The 16331-nt window shown below is 31.2% G+C and overlaps 1 protein-coding gene across 1 annotated transcript; it reads right to left on the bottom strand.

Annotated features, from left to right (window-relative positions):
* Positions 1 to 2312: 2312 nt before the first annotated feature.
* LOC139513537 (uncharacterized) lies at positions 2313 to 13682 on the bottom strand. Its single transcript, XM_071302144.1, has 6 exons — positions 13509 to 13682; positions 9805 to 10369; positions 9117 to 9254; positions 7830 to 7968; positions 6940 to 7200; positions 2313 to 2530 (listed from the first exon to the last, which is right to left on the bottom strand). Exons 2-6 carry the CDS (start codon positions 10308 to 10310, stop codon positions 2357 to 2359), a joined length of 1218 nt encoding a protein of 405 aa, XP_071158245.1. The 5' UTR covers positions 10311 to 10369; positions 13509 to 13682; the 3' UTR covers positions 2313 to 2356.
* Between the last annotated feature and the right edge of the window lie 2649 nt (positions 13683 to 16331).

The raw sequence follows: 16331 nt of genomic DNA, 5'->3' as shown, positions 1-16331 counted from the left end.
TATTCGATGTATTACTTTTGAACAGCGGTAGACAACTGTTGCCTTTATTCTTCGATAATAAAAACCGGTCAAAATAACTTAAGCCTCTAAAGAGCATGTGTCGCTCACCTCGGTCTTAGTGCATAATCAACTCCTCAATGTCATTTCTGAAATTTATATATAAAAAAACCAAAACACAAGGGAGCTTATTTTATAGATATAAATGAAACCAGTAACAAAAGTTTTATGAAAACTGCTTAGAGTATCTATAAGTTATTGTCTAAATAAAATGCATCGCTGACCGCAGCCTGATACGACAGCAGAGGTTGAACCTTAAACAGATGGGGCAAATTTTGATACAATAGTTAAGCTTGATATTATCATAATTTTTAATGTGATCAAATTTTTGACATAAAATAGGTTTCTGATACAAAATAAATGTGGTCAAAGATTTTAATGTTATGCCTTAAAAAAATGGAGACCCCCCTCCCCTTGGAGCAATTACCCGAACACTCAATACCATCCTTACCTTTGTTGTATGGAACCTTGTAGTACAATTTCAGAGAGGAAGACGAATCATACCATTATATGATCCCAAATTTTTTTTTTTGCAGTCCTATAAAAAGTATAATTGATGCATGAAATAATGCAACCGTTTTAATTTTGCTTTAGTTACAGAAATATTAATCAAAAACTGCATTTTTCACCTACATTCTATATATTTTAGCCCGTCTGCCATGTTGGTTGGCGGGCAGGGTCATTAGACACATTTTAAAAATCGATACCTAATGCTTATTGTGGCTAAATTAGTTTAATTTGTCTCAGTTGTTTCAACAAAATTAAGAACAATTACCCAATTATAAAAATGCTATAAATGCTTTAAATTCAAAGATATAAGCCAAAAAAACTGCATTTTACTCCTTTGTTCCATTTTTAGCTATGTTGGCCATGTTGGTTGGCAGGCAGGGTCATTGGACACATTTATTTAAAATTGATACCCTAATAATAATTGTGACCAAGTTTGGTTAAATTTGTCAAAGTAGTTTCAGAGGAGAAGATTTATGTAAGATTACAAAAAATTGTTAAAAATTGACTATAAAGGATAATCCTTAGGGGTCAATTGACCATTTTATTCATGTTGACTTATTTGTATATCTTACTTTGCTGAACATTATTGCTGTTTACAGTTTATCTCTATAAAATATTCAAGATAATTACCAAAAACTGCAAAATTTCCTTAAAATTACCAATTCAGGGGCAGCAATCAAATAACGGGTTCTCCTATTTGTCTGAAAATTTCAGGGCAGACAGATCTTGACCTAATGAACAATTTTACCCTAATGCTTATTGTGGCTAAATTGGTTAAAGGAGTAAGTTCGGTAAGGTCCATATTTGGCCCCAATTATAAAGTTCATAGTTACAAGCCAATAAAGGTTTTAAGTTGCCTTAAATACATGTGAGAAAGTTAAACAGAACTGTTTTTTGTCAAAGTTTAAGTCTAAGACGTTGATTTTTACATCCCAAAAAGGCCAAGATAAGGGATTTTGGTGAAATTAGACAAAATGAGCTGTATTTCAACCAAATTAAGGACCAGGAAACATAGAGCGCAGGCGTCGACAAACTTAATATTCAAATAGGACATGTGAAATGTCTTCACAAACATTATTTTAAAAGATCTTTGTTGTCGACGTATGCGCTCTTATGTTTTCTGTCCAATAATCTATTGAAATAACCTATTTTCATTGATTTTTTCGTGAAAAATCAATACGAGTGCAACTTATGACGTCATAATGTGACGTAGAAACGTAAAGTTTTCAACAAAATAGCTTATTTCCTATCTAGTCACTATATTAGCTTTAATTTATTGTGATATTGGTCAATACATCCGAATTTGAAATTTACGCCAAAAAAAGGGGGCCATTTTAGGACCTTACTGAACATACTCCTTTGTCTCAGTTGTTTCAGCAGAACTCAGAACAATTACCCATTGTTAAATTTTCTCTATATGCTTTAGTGTCAGAGATATAAGCCAAAATCTACATTTTATCCCTATGTTCTATTTTTAGCCCTGGCAGCCATCTTGGTTGGTTGGCCGGGTAATCAGACATATTTTTTAAACTAGATACCCAAATGAAGATTGTGGCTAAGTTTCATTAAATTTGGCGCAGTTGTTTCAGAGAAGAAGATTTTTGTAAAAGTTGAAGACCGACTACAAGCTCATTGGGCCAGGTGGGCTAACAAAAGGGTTGGCTGATCTCTGGCCCAATGGAATACTTATGGTAAGGTATTGCAAAAGAATGCATTACCTATGACCAAGTGATATAAAAATTAACAAACTTGCATAAATTCTTTATATAATGTATAAATATGAAAAAAATTAACAAATATTGTTCAATCTAGCAATAGATTCCAGCAATTCGTCACGGTCTTCCTTAATTAACAAATCTTTTGGCTCTGAATAGGAAATGAAACTTGTCCCTTTTTTAACAGAATCTGTATCTGTAATTTCCATCCAATGCTTTTTACTGCAAACTAGTAAAGTAAATACTACCTGCAAAAAAGTAATGATAAAATAGAAATAAGGTAAATATTACTTTAAAAAAAATTAATAATAAAATAGTAATAATTTAGATATTACCTGCAAAAAAGTTATCATAAAAAAGTTAAATATTACCTGTAAAAAAGTATTTATAAAACAGTAGTAAAAATCTGAAAAATCAATCCATCATAGAATCATAATATACAAAACAATTTTTAAAATCACATATAATCATGTAACAAGTTACATGCAAATTTGTTTATTTATTTATTACTATAATATGCATGGTGTACTAATTTTCATGCATTAGGTGGGTATATCATGTATATCATTCAATACTCCAAATGTAGTTGACCTACTGAATACAATATCTGAGATACAGACTTGACAATAAAAGATTATCCTTTATCTCTGATCTATGAAATGAGATCAAAGTCAAATGAACCCTGTCTGTCTTACATGTAGACTCTGCAAGGATCCCATATACCAAATATTTTTCTATTATTTATATGATGATAAGTTAGAAATTCACATGAAAAACCAGTGTGTTGCTCGCCTAAATCTATATACATCTTCAACTATGGACACTTTCCAACATTGCAGACAAGAACAACTGAAATTTTTTATGTTGAACTTGTAATACTGATATTTGTTTTAATAAAAATGATAATTCAAGGGCAATGACTCATGTAAGTGAACAGTCTATAATTTCAGCTCTTTAGACTTACTTGTAGAAACTGTCTTGCTGACCAAGTTTGCTTTTTAAGTTTCTATCTATCTTTTACAGTTTAAAATATTAAAGTCAAAATAGTAAAATAATTAGTAACTAGATGTGTCAAAGCGACACGAATGGCCCCGTCTCAAAAAGTTGAACAATCTGCAATTTCAATAACACATGTGGAAACAAACATGATGGTAGTCTCACATATCAAAAATCAGCTCAAAAATCTGGAGATGTATATAAAAAAGTCTGTATTACTGTGATTTTCAACAATTTTCAAAGTTGTAAACCCTTGATTTTGGCAAAAATTAGTGGAGCTAAACGAATCCTATACTTCATCTGTAACTCATCATGAGTAACTCACATACCAAAAATCAGCCCAATATCTGAAAGAGTTTAGAAAAAAAGTCTGTATAACTGTGATTTTCAACAATTCATCAAAGTCCAATCCCGTAATTTCATCAAAAATTAGGGGAGCGGAACGAAACTTAAACTTGATCTGTAACTCATCATGGTTAACTCACACAGCAAACATCAGCCCCATATCTGAAAGAGTTTAGAAAAAAAAATTGTATAACTGTGATTTTCATCAGTTTATCAAAGTCCAAAGCCTGTGATTTCGGCAAAAATTAGCAGAGCGGAACAAAACTTAAAACTTGATCTGTAACTATCATGGTTAACTCACATACCAAAAATCAGCCCAATATCTGAAGGCATTTAGTAAAAAACTTCATATAATGTTTTTTTGCGGAATGAGGAAATTATGGAATTTCGGACAAGGGTAAAACTATATGGCGCAAAAAAACTTTGTTGGGGGGCCATAAAAATTGTCATTATGGGCACTAACTAGTTCCTATGAAGGATTATTATACAAATATAGCTTTTGTATGAGGTCGATACAAGGATATATTGACCTGAAAGAAGTATATTGACTGAGGACGAAGTCCGAGGTCGATATACTTCTTTGGGTCGATATATATCCTGTATTGACCTCATACAAAGGCTATATTTGTTATATTATTAATTTATGACCATATTTGTATAAAAATCGTCATTTAGGTTTGTTGGAATTTTATAGATATTACATTGTCTCCTTGACAATAACAACATATTAGTTGTTATTTCATTTACTTTTTTTTTGGGACATCTTATGTATTTGAAGATTTTTTTCGTCAAATAATCGATCACAGATATCATGTGTTCCAAACGTTAAACAATATCCTGAAATTCATTACATGACGTCACAAAGTATATTGGTTTTTAGATATTCTAAAAATAACCGTGCAATATGCTTTTTTCAGGTCAATATGCGTTTTGCTATCCGCCGTTTTCTCTCTACCTTCGAAAATATAGTTTAACATGTGACTATCCCTAAACGAATCAAATTTGTTAAAATATACGAATTAATAATATTAAGTGTTAACCAACATTTTCAGCAATTTTATACTTTCTATCTATCACTTATACTTTACTAGATAATAAAAAAAACAAAAAAAAAACAAGTGAAACTGCGAGCTACTGCTCACTGATGATATCCCCGCCGCAAGTGGATAATTTCAATAGTGTAAAAATATGCAAGTGTTTGGTAAACAGGAAGTTGTTGAGTGATGAATCTGAAAACACATCAATGGGTAAAGCTGACTGATATAAACTCTGAAACTAAATTTCAAAAATCCTTGTATTGTAGTTCCTGAGAAAAATGTGACGAAAATTTTCAACTTGGCTATCAAACGTAAAATCATACAAGTGTTTGGTAAACAGGAAGTTGTCTAGTGATGAATCTGAAAACGTATCACACGGTATAGGTGACTTATATAAACCTTGAAACCAAATTTAAGAAATCAGTGTATTGTAGTTCCTGAGAAAAATGTGACGAAAAATATTCATGGGACAGTCAGACTGACGTACTGATGGATTAACTGACTGACGGACAGACAGACACAGGTAAAACAGTATACCCATTACCCACCCTTTTTTAAAGCAAGGGGTATAATAATAGTAAAAAACTTCACTAAGAAGTTGTCTGAGAGTTTTGATTTTATAAGACAAAAGGTATATTTCATATTTCTCAATACATGGCTTCACCTCTTTTAGATTTTGTCTGTCTACAATTTTTATCTAGATAATGGACACCACTTGCATTTTAACCCTATGTTCTATTTTAACCATGTTGGTTGTCTGGTTCTTTATCTAACATATTATAATAAACAACATATATATATATCCTAATAATGATTGTGGTCAAATCTGGTTAAATTTGGCTCATTAGTTTTAGAGAAAAATATTGTAAAAGTTAACTCAGGGACTAAACATAACTGTTTTCCTCCGGGGGCCACCTGGGCCCCTAAAATATTTTTTTCAGGGCCCAGTTGAAATTTTAGGAGCCCAACCAATTCTTATACTAATAAAATAAAACTTAAGTGTACACTCTATATACTAATAAAGCCATATCGTGTAATCCTACTTGTAGGTTTTGAGTCTTGAAAAAGTCGTGTGTGGTACTTTTATAGTATTTGAATTATTGCCACCAGAAATATATCCTAAGATTTGACAATACGTATTTTAGGTTATTTCCTACTAAAATTGTCTCCCTTCATTAAGTTCAATTTCAACTTCCTGCTGACCTTTAGACAATATGGCTGTTTCTTTGATCATTAAATGCTCTTTCAAATCAAAGCCATCCTCTAATAGTGTTAATCAAAATATATTATTAAATAAGTTTTTATTAAAGATTGGATATCAAACTAGATATCGGGATATCTTATAATTTACTAGATTTTGTGTTTCGATTTTTCATTAAATATTTTGTAAATAGCGATTCAGGGACAAGTTGCCGTCTAATACAAGCTTCTAATAACTCCCAGGTTAACAGGAAGGCATCCCTATTGCGATACTTATTGAACAGTTTGGAAGAAAACACTAAACAATAATGAAATAATCGTAGATGATTTAACAGGAGTTAAGATAATGTGTTGAGAGAAATCGAAGGAGGTATATATGCCATATCGTGACTTCGTATTGATAACATAGTTGTCTGACTTGGTTTGGGTTATTAAAATGAACCTACTGGTTTTTAGAAATCCTCTCTATTTTACTATCATGCTTTAATAAGACTAGCAGGTTTCCTTTAGTGAACAGTTTCCGTTGATATCGCGGGGAAAGGGTAGAAATGGGTTTCACTCCAAAATATTTTACAGTCGCCAGCTGGGCGATCAGGATGATTAAATATATTCGCCCAGCTGAAAATCTGGTCGCCTTGGGCGACTGGGCGAGTGTTAAGTTTAGTCCCTGTTAACTGATGACCTTATGAAAAAAGTTCACACTGACCCTTTTGACAATATACAGTTTTTAAAAGAATCACTGAACCATGGACATATGACAGACTGAAACTTCTAGGTTTTCTACCTCCAAAGCCTTTCTATAAATTGTTTACTCCATACATCTATGTCAGCCAGCTGGTTATCCTGATGTGGTACAAATATTGAACTAAACCTGTGATCTATGATAAACATCAACAGATAAGGTCAAGCATTACTTGAAATTTCATTTTAAAACTACAATTGAGGACATATGCATCCCTTCATAGATTTACAGATACAGAAATCATATACATGAGTATTGTTTTCATTTTCACCTAATTTGCATGAAGAAGAACATTCTATCCATTTATCTAAAATTATTACTCTTTTACAACATTTACCTTTGTTCCAAATAAAATCATGCCAGGGCGGTAGAAAAAATCTTTCTGTGTTAAAATCCCTGTAAACTTATCAAAATGGATTAATAACTCTCCCCCATGCTGACCAAGAACATTACTGCTGATCCAATTACAGATTGGTGGCATTACTAGAACAGGTCCTTCACTAACGAGACTGTCAGAAGAATCTGAAGCTAACTTAGACAGTGATTTTATTTCTTGTTGTTTAATGTTTATGGATGTTAAGTTGTCATGGTTGTCTGCCTACAATTATAAAACAGATTTCAGTTATTGTTATCATAAAGATGATTTCAAAAATGGTCTTTTATTTCCCACAAATATACTGTTTGAAACTCTGGAATGAACCTATTACACAGGGCCAAACATAAGCCCTAGCCCTGATCATAATTATCTTAAATCATACAAAATTTCCCAAAAATTTGCATTTGGAAAATAAACAAGGTGTTCTTTGAGCAAATATCAATTCACAAATGTACAAAAGAAGGTTAAAATAAATACCAAGTGAATAAAATCAATCAAGCAATTACAAATTCATCCTTTTTCATTTTCAATGTTGACTTTCTTTTCCTTTCAACATCTGAACACATGTTTAACTCATCTCAAGATAAGGAGTTAAATTAAATTTCACCTGATTGGTAAGAATTCAATGAGGTCAAATGATTCACTTGCAAGTGTACATATCATCAGTGATTATTTTCTTAGCTTATTTTTACAAAATTAAACTAAATAGACTTTAAGGGAATGATTGCTTCACTACTCCACATTCATTAATGATTACTACGATTACAACATGACAGTAAACAATAATAAAATCATATTATATTTTTTTTTCATATCTAGTAGCTAATACCCCTTTAGAAAAACCTAATTACCTCAACAATAGAAACAAGTGCACTTATATCATCAAATTCCTCTTGATCTGTTCCCACTGAAGTTATTGCAACATCTGCTTCTGATATCACTTCATGATCTCTCAGAATTATTCTGTCTGCTTTCCAAAGTTTGCCATCACTGAAAATATGAATAATCAAACTACAAAAAATTATAATTCCACATGAATGGATACATGGTAGAAAAAAACATACTCCTATTTCTTAAACAATGAATGTTTTCCCACATGCATGATATTTGAAATGGTCTTATAGTCTTAGTACATAGTCTATGTAAAATGTTTTGGCAGTCATATGATTAATTGATAGATTATTGTTACTTGCTTTATGTACAGTCATGACAGTGGCAAATGGCAATCATTGGACTATTAAAGAAGTACAAATAACATCATGGCTAAATAAAAAGAGATACAAAGTTCACAGTATTACAAACTTTTAAATATTCAGTGACACTATATATATACATGTATATGTAAATGAATAATAGTCTATAATTTCTTCATTCTTTTTTTCTGAGCCCATGTAAGAAGTCTGCCTTGTAAGCAATGACCAATCTAAGAAATCTTCCTCTTTGGTTAAAACTTCAAAGGAACATGTACATGTAACAACTAGACCTATACGTGACAACAGTTGTTCTCTAAAATTATCCTTTTTTTGTTCATGTTGTTAGGCATGTTAGGGTAAATTTCTTATATCAAACAGTTTTAAAATGTGATTCATAATGGAACAAATAAATTATGTACCTTGTTTGTTGGAAGAAAACTATATATATATATATATATATATATATATATATATATATGTATCAAAAATGTAAGACGAGAAGTTATTAACAAAGGTCAAATTGATTGGTTGGCTGCATGTTTTTTTTTATTTTTTGCTATCACAGTTCCATTCTAAGGCAAACATGTCGCCCTGGACAAACACAATATTCCTACTCTTGAGTAGTTAATCTATTAATAAATCCTGAATGCTGTAAGTGTACAAAATCAATGTTAAAAGTTGTTGGAGAGGGAGTATATATACAAAGTTCCAAATGGATGGATGAAAACTCTTATTATAATCTGAGACTGATACACATACCATGTCTGAAATTTATAAGTCTTTAGTTGGAATAAAAAAAAAATCCGTAGAACTGAATCTTTATTCTAAGATTTCTGACTACTTGTCTAGTTTTTTTAATGAATAATTATGATTAAGATGTGACTCCTTGAAATCTTTTTTGATAGATGACAATGGATGAATCAGTCTACACTTAATTATACATACCTTGCAAAAAGACCACTTAACTGAATAAATATCTTAAACAAGTCCTTAAAACCAGATTTGGGCAATGTCTTTAATGATGATCTCATTTTTTGTATTATCCTCATTATATGATTTAAAAAGTACACTACTTGATCAAGACTGAAAAGAGAAAAAAATAAGCAATCAATATTTCACACATATATTTACCAAAATTTGTTAATTGTATACATGTATGATAAAGTAAAAGTGGAATATAAAACAATATCATAATCATCATGATCATTATGCAGTTGAGTTCTGTTTATATGTATTTCTCTATTTCTTGGCCAGTTTTATAATTTGATGAATCTTGAGTGGAGAAACATCATATCCCACTCAATGCAGTTGTAGAATCTTTTTGTATTTTCCTCCATTTCTACCATGTCTACAGTGACATTGAAATTATCATGAATTTTGTAATGTGGGTGAAAACTTGTAATAAATAGATGTAAGATCAATATTACTATTTCTTATTTGATGTCAAAAAATTTCAATTAGCCCAAACATTATAAATTAGTCTTCATCTTTATGGACAAGTTGTTTCAAAAATGATAAATAATCAGGAATTTTCCAAATTTCAAGTTTCGAGACCTGATACCATTTTAACACAATAAATTTAATCCTATATACTTAAAGAAATGACTATATACAGATATATATATATATATACCTTTGACCTTGTTTTTGGAGAAGACTAATTCTATCTAGTTCTGTAATGATTTCTTCATAACTTCTAGAATCACAATGTTTATTTGAATAATGATAATACTCAGAAGCATAAGTCATCACATCAGATAGACTGGTGGAAAATGACATACTATCTTGTTGTTTCTCTACACACCTCAATTGTTCTTCATTCAAAGGACCAAACATTCCTGTATTCTGGTATACTTTATCTAAAAGTACTGAAATTGGTTTAGGTGCATTTTCAAAATATATTCTCAATGATTCAAGATGGCAAGTATTCCAATCTGAAGTTGAGCATGGTATCAAAAAATCAGCTTGGTCAGGTGAGGTTGTAATAAAGGGAGTATCAATATCATGTCTAACAGTTCTTCTTTTCCTTTTAACTCTACTACCAGTTTTAGCTTTCCTTCTTGTTCGTTTCTGTGGAGGTATGTTGCCTTCATCACTATAGGTATCTTGACTACTGGATGTTTTTTCACTGTATTCCATATTCTTTTATTTTAGCTAAGACTTAAAGTCCATCCATAAGACAGTTTTAACTTAAAACCCTGTAAATTAACAATAAATTACTTTAAAATGTATACATTGTAGATATGTATTTCTAAAATGTGGTGAAGGATTGAACAAGGAGTAAAATTTAGATTGTTTAAAACTTTTCAGTCATAAAGTTGGATGTATAACCATGATAACATGTATAATCATGATAATAATATTATATATATATATATTCTAATAGGTTTAAATTCGAAGACTTGTTATTCTATCTGTTACTTTGAGTTAAATTTAAATAAAGTAAAAAATTAGATATCGTTCAGCATGTTCTAACATTGTCTAACTAAACATTTTAATGATTTTATATAAGTTACTAGAACACAACCCGAAATTGCTGTCTCCGACTGAATAAAAGTACCTACGCCTTGTTTTCATTGTCTCTGACTGAATAAAAGTACCTACGCCTTGTTTTCAGTCCGTCTTCGACTGAATAAAAGTACCTACGCCTTGTTTTCAGTCCGTCTCGGACTGAATAAAAGTACCTATGCCTTGTTTTCAGTCTGGATTTTTTAAGTATTCTTTTATTCTCCTTAGTATTATCAATCACTTGTTAAAATCATGCTGATTACACACTGTATGACCATGATGACTGTTTTGTTCACTTTTTGTTCATTTTTTGTACATTAATGTTCATAAATCAGGCCGTTAGTTTTCTCATTTATATTTTTTTCAATTGTCCTATTTCAGCCTTTTATAGCTTACTACATGTATGTGGTATAAGCTTTGCTCATTGTTGAAAGCCAACTGGGGACCTATAGTTGTTAATGGCTGTGTCATTTGGTCTCTCATAGAGAGTTGTCTTATTGGCAATCATACCACACCTTCTTTTTTTTCATTTCATACCTAAGAAAATTGAACTTCACCATATATCATACATGTACCTGGTACATGAAACATTGAGAAATCAATTGGTCCAATCAAGCTTTGTGTTTAGACACTTGCAGTGTTTATCGTTAATTGATTCCTTGAATTGACCACGGGGGGGGTCTCAACATGGGATTTCCCCAAAAAATTAGTTTTAAACTTAACATGCTAAACAACAAGATTATATATTTGCATACATACATATATGCATGCTTTTATTATAAGTCATGTAAAGCAGTTTTTTGCCAGAAAATGCAGAAAAGGACACAAGCTTAAATTTACTCATGAAAGATTAAGCCCCAAATTTGCCTGTTTGCATAAGAATTTGCACCTTGTGCATGTTGTGGAACCAATCAAAGAACTTGATGTGTTTTTCAAATTTTCAGAAATGGAACAACCAATAGAAATATCTTTCTCTGAAGATGGTCTTAAATAAATTCAAATAGTAACAATGGCCGAGTTATTTATTATGGACTTATAAAAAGTAAATGCTTATTCCTTATTCATGTTATTCATAGTTAAAATTGTACAGAAAAAAACAACAGGATTTTTTATGCCCCACCTACGATAGTAGAGGGGCATTATGTTTTCTGGTCTGTGGGTCCGTTCGTCCGTCCGTCCGTTCGTCCGTCCGTCTGTTCGTCCGTCTGTCCCGCTTCAGGTTAAAGTTTTTGGTCAAGGTAGTTTTTGATGAAGTTGAAGTCCAATCGACTTCAAACTTGGTACACATGTTCCCTATGATATGATCTTTCTAATTTTAAAGCCAAATTAGAGTTTTTACCCCAATTTCACGGTCCACTGAACATGGAAAATGATAGTGCGAGTGGGGCATTCGTGTACTGAGGACACATTCTTGTTTTCTTTAAATTTACAATGATTTAAACATCTAAAAAAACATATCCACTGTCACTCTTTCATTGTATATATGTTATTGTAGTTTGTCTTTAATTGAACGAAATGGTAAACATTATACAGTAATGACGGGGGATAGGACCTTTACTGGGACTCCGGGATCGGGTGTTTTTAAGCTCAGAATTTCGGGATTGACCCTTTCGGGATCTGGGAATTCTTTTTACGAATTTTAGAATGTCAGGATTTAAATTTATTTAAATTCAGGACCTCAGAATATCGTGTTTTTAAGCCCAGGATTTCAGGATCAGGACTAGTCCAAATAATTATGACGTCTGGCAAGGCTATTTTATTCTTTTTCTGGGATGCCTTCCTATGAAGAAAAAGAAATTTCTTGCATCAGTCTGAGCTATACTATACATCATTGAACATTGTTGGTAGTTTTATTTCACAGGGGGTAGGAGGGGTCCTGATCTAGTCCAAATAAAGGTGTCCCAGAAAAAAAATTAAAATAGCCTTGCCAGAAGTCATAATTATTTGGACTAGATCAGGACCCCTCCTACCCCCTGTGAAATAAACAAAAAATTAAAATAGACTAGATCAGGACCCCTCCTACCCCCTGTGAAATAAACTCTGAAGGTGTCCCAGAAAAAAATTAAAATAGACTAGATCAGGACCCCTCCTACCCCCTGTGAAATAAACTACTAACAATGTTCAATGATGTATAGCTCAGACTGATGAAAGAAATTTCTTGGTGTTGTTTTAGAGTTCAGTTATACATAATACAAACATAAACAATGATAATTAAACATGTTAAAGGAGATGGTCATTGCTAAAATTATATAAAAATGTACCTCAATCAACAGACTCTGATAATCAAAGTGCATCATTTTATTATATATGAAATTTTTATTTTTTTCCCTGAAACTCTCTCTTCTCTTTTTCAGTTTTTTTTATTTATAACACAAAATTATCTAATCAGTTTGTAATTTATAGGTCTTGTGCCAATATGGGCCTCCTCTGTAAACTTTAGTTTTGGGGTTGTAACTAGCTCAGCAATAAAGACATGTCTTACATTATGACATTTATACACATATAACACATTAGTCGAAATAATTATGATGTCTGGCAAGGCTATTTTAATTTTTTTATGGGAGCCTTCTTACACCAGACGTTTATATAATTATTTGGACTAATAATACATATACATGATATATAATTAGAAATCCACATATTCTTTTGGATAAAAGGGGGGGGGGGGGGTAAAAGTTAAAAAAAAAATATATATAATAACTTCTGAGATTGCATATTTATATTAAAAATGAACAAAATATCTGAAAATCGGGGCCGAGTAAGCAAAGGTACGAGTTGACATCGATCGTTTCCTATGACATGTTTTCCATTCATTTTCTAATCGTTTACCTATTTTTAACGAATCTGTTGCCTTTTGTCAGTTTTGGGTAGTAGAAGATTAAACCATTATAACTGGATGATCATCAAGGTCGGTAGTTGAAAGTTACAATGAAGATGAGAAGTTAAAAAATTTAGAAAGTGGCGGTTTTTTTGTTCGAATATTTCTGGACTGTATAAATAGCTAAGGAAAAGATCCGAGGACATCCGAACAAACAGTCGGTGCGTTTTGATATGTACACGGGGTCGCCTATAGTCACATAAGGTGAGTAGACGGTATAAGAATAAGAATAAGAATAAGCATATTTTATTTCCAATTAAAGGGCCCTATAAAGAGCTTTCATGACATTACATACAAGTACATAAGATTAGACATAAATTGGAGACATATAATATAAGAAAACAACATTGTTTAATACTATTAAAAATGCTATAAAAGGCCAGGACAGAACCAGATAATACAATTTACATCTTTAAAATATACCATTTAAAATCATATACCACTCAAAATATGTATATTTGTGGCTAATTTGCATTTATTATTTTTGAACTACTCTTATCTCTTGATTTTTAGATAAATACTTTCATAAACAATAAAACATTTATACACATTTAAATTTTCTTGAATGTGTAACAATGTGTAAATAGCCATAAAAACTTTAAAAAATGAAGCATATGTTTTTTATAACAAAATGGATAGTTTTCATTATTAAACTTGTGTACATATACTTTTTTCTGAAGAAAATTCTTTAATTTTTCAACATTCAAAAGAAGTTTACTTTTTATTAATTGCTTGCTCCCATGCAGGAAGCAATTCGCCGACATATTTTTCGTATGCAAAGTGACATTAAACAGATATATCATGTTAAGGAGGGGTATTTGCGAAACATACCAGTCGAGGGAATGTTAAATTTCCTAAGCTGTAAGGCGAGGGAAATTCATTCTCAAGACTGGTATGTTTCGCAAATACGCATCAAGAACATGCTATATATGAGACAATATCTGAAAAAGTCTAGTTTTTGGCAATAAGAAAAAAACAAAAAAAAATTCTTTAGACCCGGTATTTTAATAACACAAATCAAAGAACACACATTGGGGATCTAGGAACTGTTGTCTGTAATTTCAAATAATTGTTTAATATGGAAACAATGGCAATTTAAAAAATGGTACAAAAAAAATCCAGTTCTTTCCTGTTACCAAAGTGAATCAATTTAAAAAAGTTTCTAATGGGAATAAGGAATAAGTTTAAGACACTATTTGTGGTTTACTTGTATATCCTGCAATACTTTATCAAATGCCAATTATTGATTTTAGCATTTGCAATACAAAAGGTTTAGAAATATACTTAAATATAGTCAGATATGTCGGTAACATGAAAGAATCTTGAGTAACAGGACAACGGTAACAGGACAGAGTTGGTAACAGAAAGGATTTTTCTGCTTTATTTTAAAGTTTAAGAAAAATAAATCATTTTAGATTGGTCACAATTGGAAGATAACAGCAAACAATGTCATTTATCCTTTGAAACTGTATTTGCAAGATGAAAAATCTGCCTAGGTAATGAAAAATTCTAAAATAAATTCCTTTCTGTTACTATCTACTATACTAGAATTGCACAATGTTCTCTGCTGTTATCAAAAGCAAAAAACCTATTTTTTTATTCAATATACTGTATATTATTTTGAAATTTATTTGATATGGTGGTGATAACTTATATTAAATGAAATGGTTGGCATATAGTAGATTAACTGTTCGATTCTACAGTGAAATTGTCTTGAACATCCTTCCTGTTACTGATGATGGTTATGCTGTTACTTTTGATCAGGTAACATGACAGAACTTAACAGAAAGGAATTACGCGATAGTTTTTGTCCTTTTTATCACATTAAATGTAAGTGTATTTCCTGTGACATATAACTTTTAAAAAGATGATATAAAAACACACTTAATGTTGTGGTGCACACTTAAAAATATTCTCAGAAAGTGTAAAAAAAGGCTATAACAGGATAGAACACCAATAAGTATTTTTCTATAAATTCTTATCTTGGATGGGCTTGAATTTTCAAACCTGACCACCTTTCCAACTATTTCTTTGTACTAATACATTCAGGGAATGGTTCTCTTCACAATATATAATGGGAAAATAACTCTTGGTCTTGTAAACGTTTCCACAGGTAAAAAAAACCAGTGGTAACAGGAGGGAAATCACCCCTGGGGACAAATTTTTTTTCTCTTAAAATTTGCAAAATTTTATTACATGCTATAGTTATAATATAAAAAGACAAATTAGGGGCAAGTTTATTAAATAATATATCATATATGTGAGAATCGGACGCCTGTTTAATTAATTTGGATATTATTTGAATGATTTAGTTTTAAAAAAAACACAGGGGACAACATGATTTTAGGGGGGGTTGAACATTTAAATTACAATATTTTATTGGAAGAAATATAAGAATGAGTGTTTAATTGACAGGAGTTGGTGCATTATATAATTTAGTTTATACTGAAACTTAAAATTTTCAAAAAAGATGATTGAATAAAAAAAATAATTGCTGGTGAAGTGAGGGACATGGAAATTAGACTTTTTCAGATATTGTCTCATATCTGTTTAATAACACCGAATGTTAACTTTCAAAAATGCATTGATGATCGTAACGTTACAAGCGTCCAGTCGGATAGAGTATTTTTTGGCAAATACCACGAAAGAGAGGGTAAAAAAGGCATATCCTTTTTGCATATACCCCGGCGGCGTTAAAAAATAAAGAAATAATTCATGGAAGCCATAGATTTGTTGGAAATTTACACATGGCCTGGGCCGTGATATTCGACATT

Source organism: Mytilus edulis, chromosome 2 (genome assembly GCF_963676685.1).
Source record: "Mytilus edulis chromosome 2, xbMytEdul2.2, whole genome shotgun sequence".
Lineage (NCBI taxonomy): Eukaryota > Metazoa > Mollusca > Bivalvia > Mytilida > Mytilidae > Mytilus > Mytilus edulis.
The sequence above is the reverse complement of the archived record's forward strand: the minus strand, read 5'-3'. Positions and strand labels throughout refer to the sequence as shown.

Excerpts from the sequence above, each read along its gene's own strand:
- LOC139513537 (XM_071302144.1), bottom strand. The coding sequence starts at position 10,310 with ATGGAATACAGTGAAAAAACATCCAGTAGTCAAGATACCTATAGTGAT. Across the intron at positions 7,969-9,116 it reads TTAAGTGGTCTTTTTGCAAG|TGATGGCAAACTTTGGAAAG; the intron begins GTATGTATAATT and ends TCATATTTTCAG. Across the intron at positions 2,531-6,939 it reads TGATTTTATTTGGAACAAAG|GTAGTATTTACTTTACTAGT; the intron begins GTAAATGTTGTA and ends ACTTTTTTGCAG.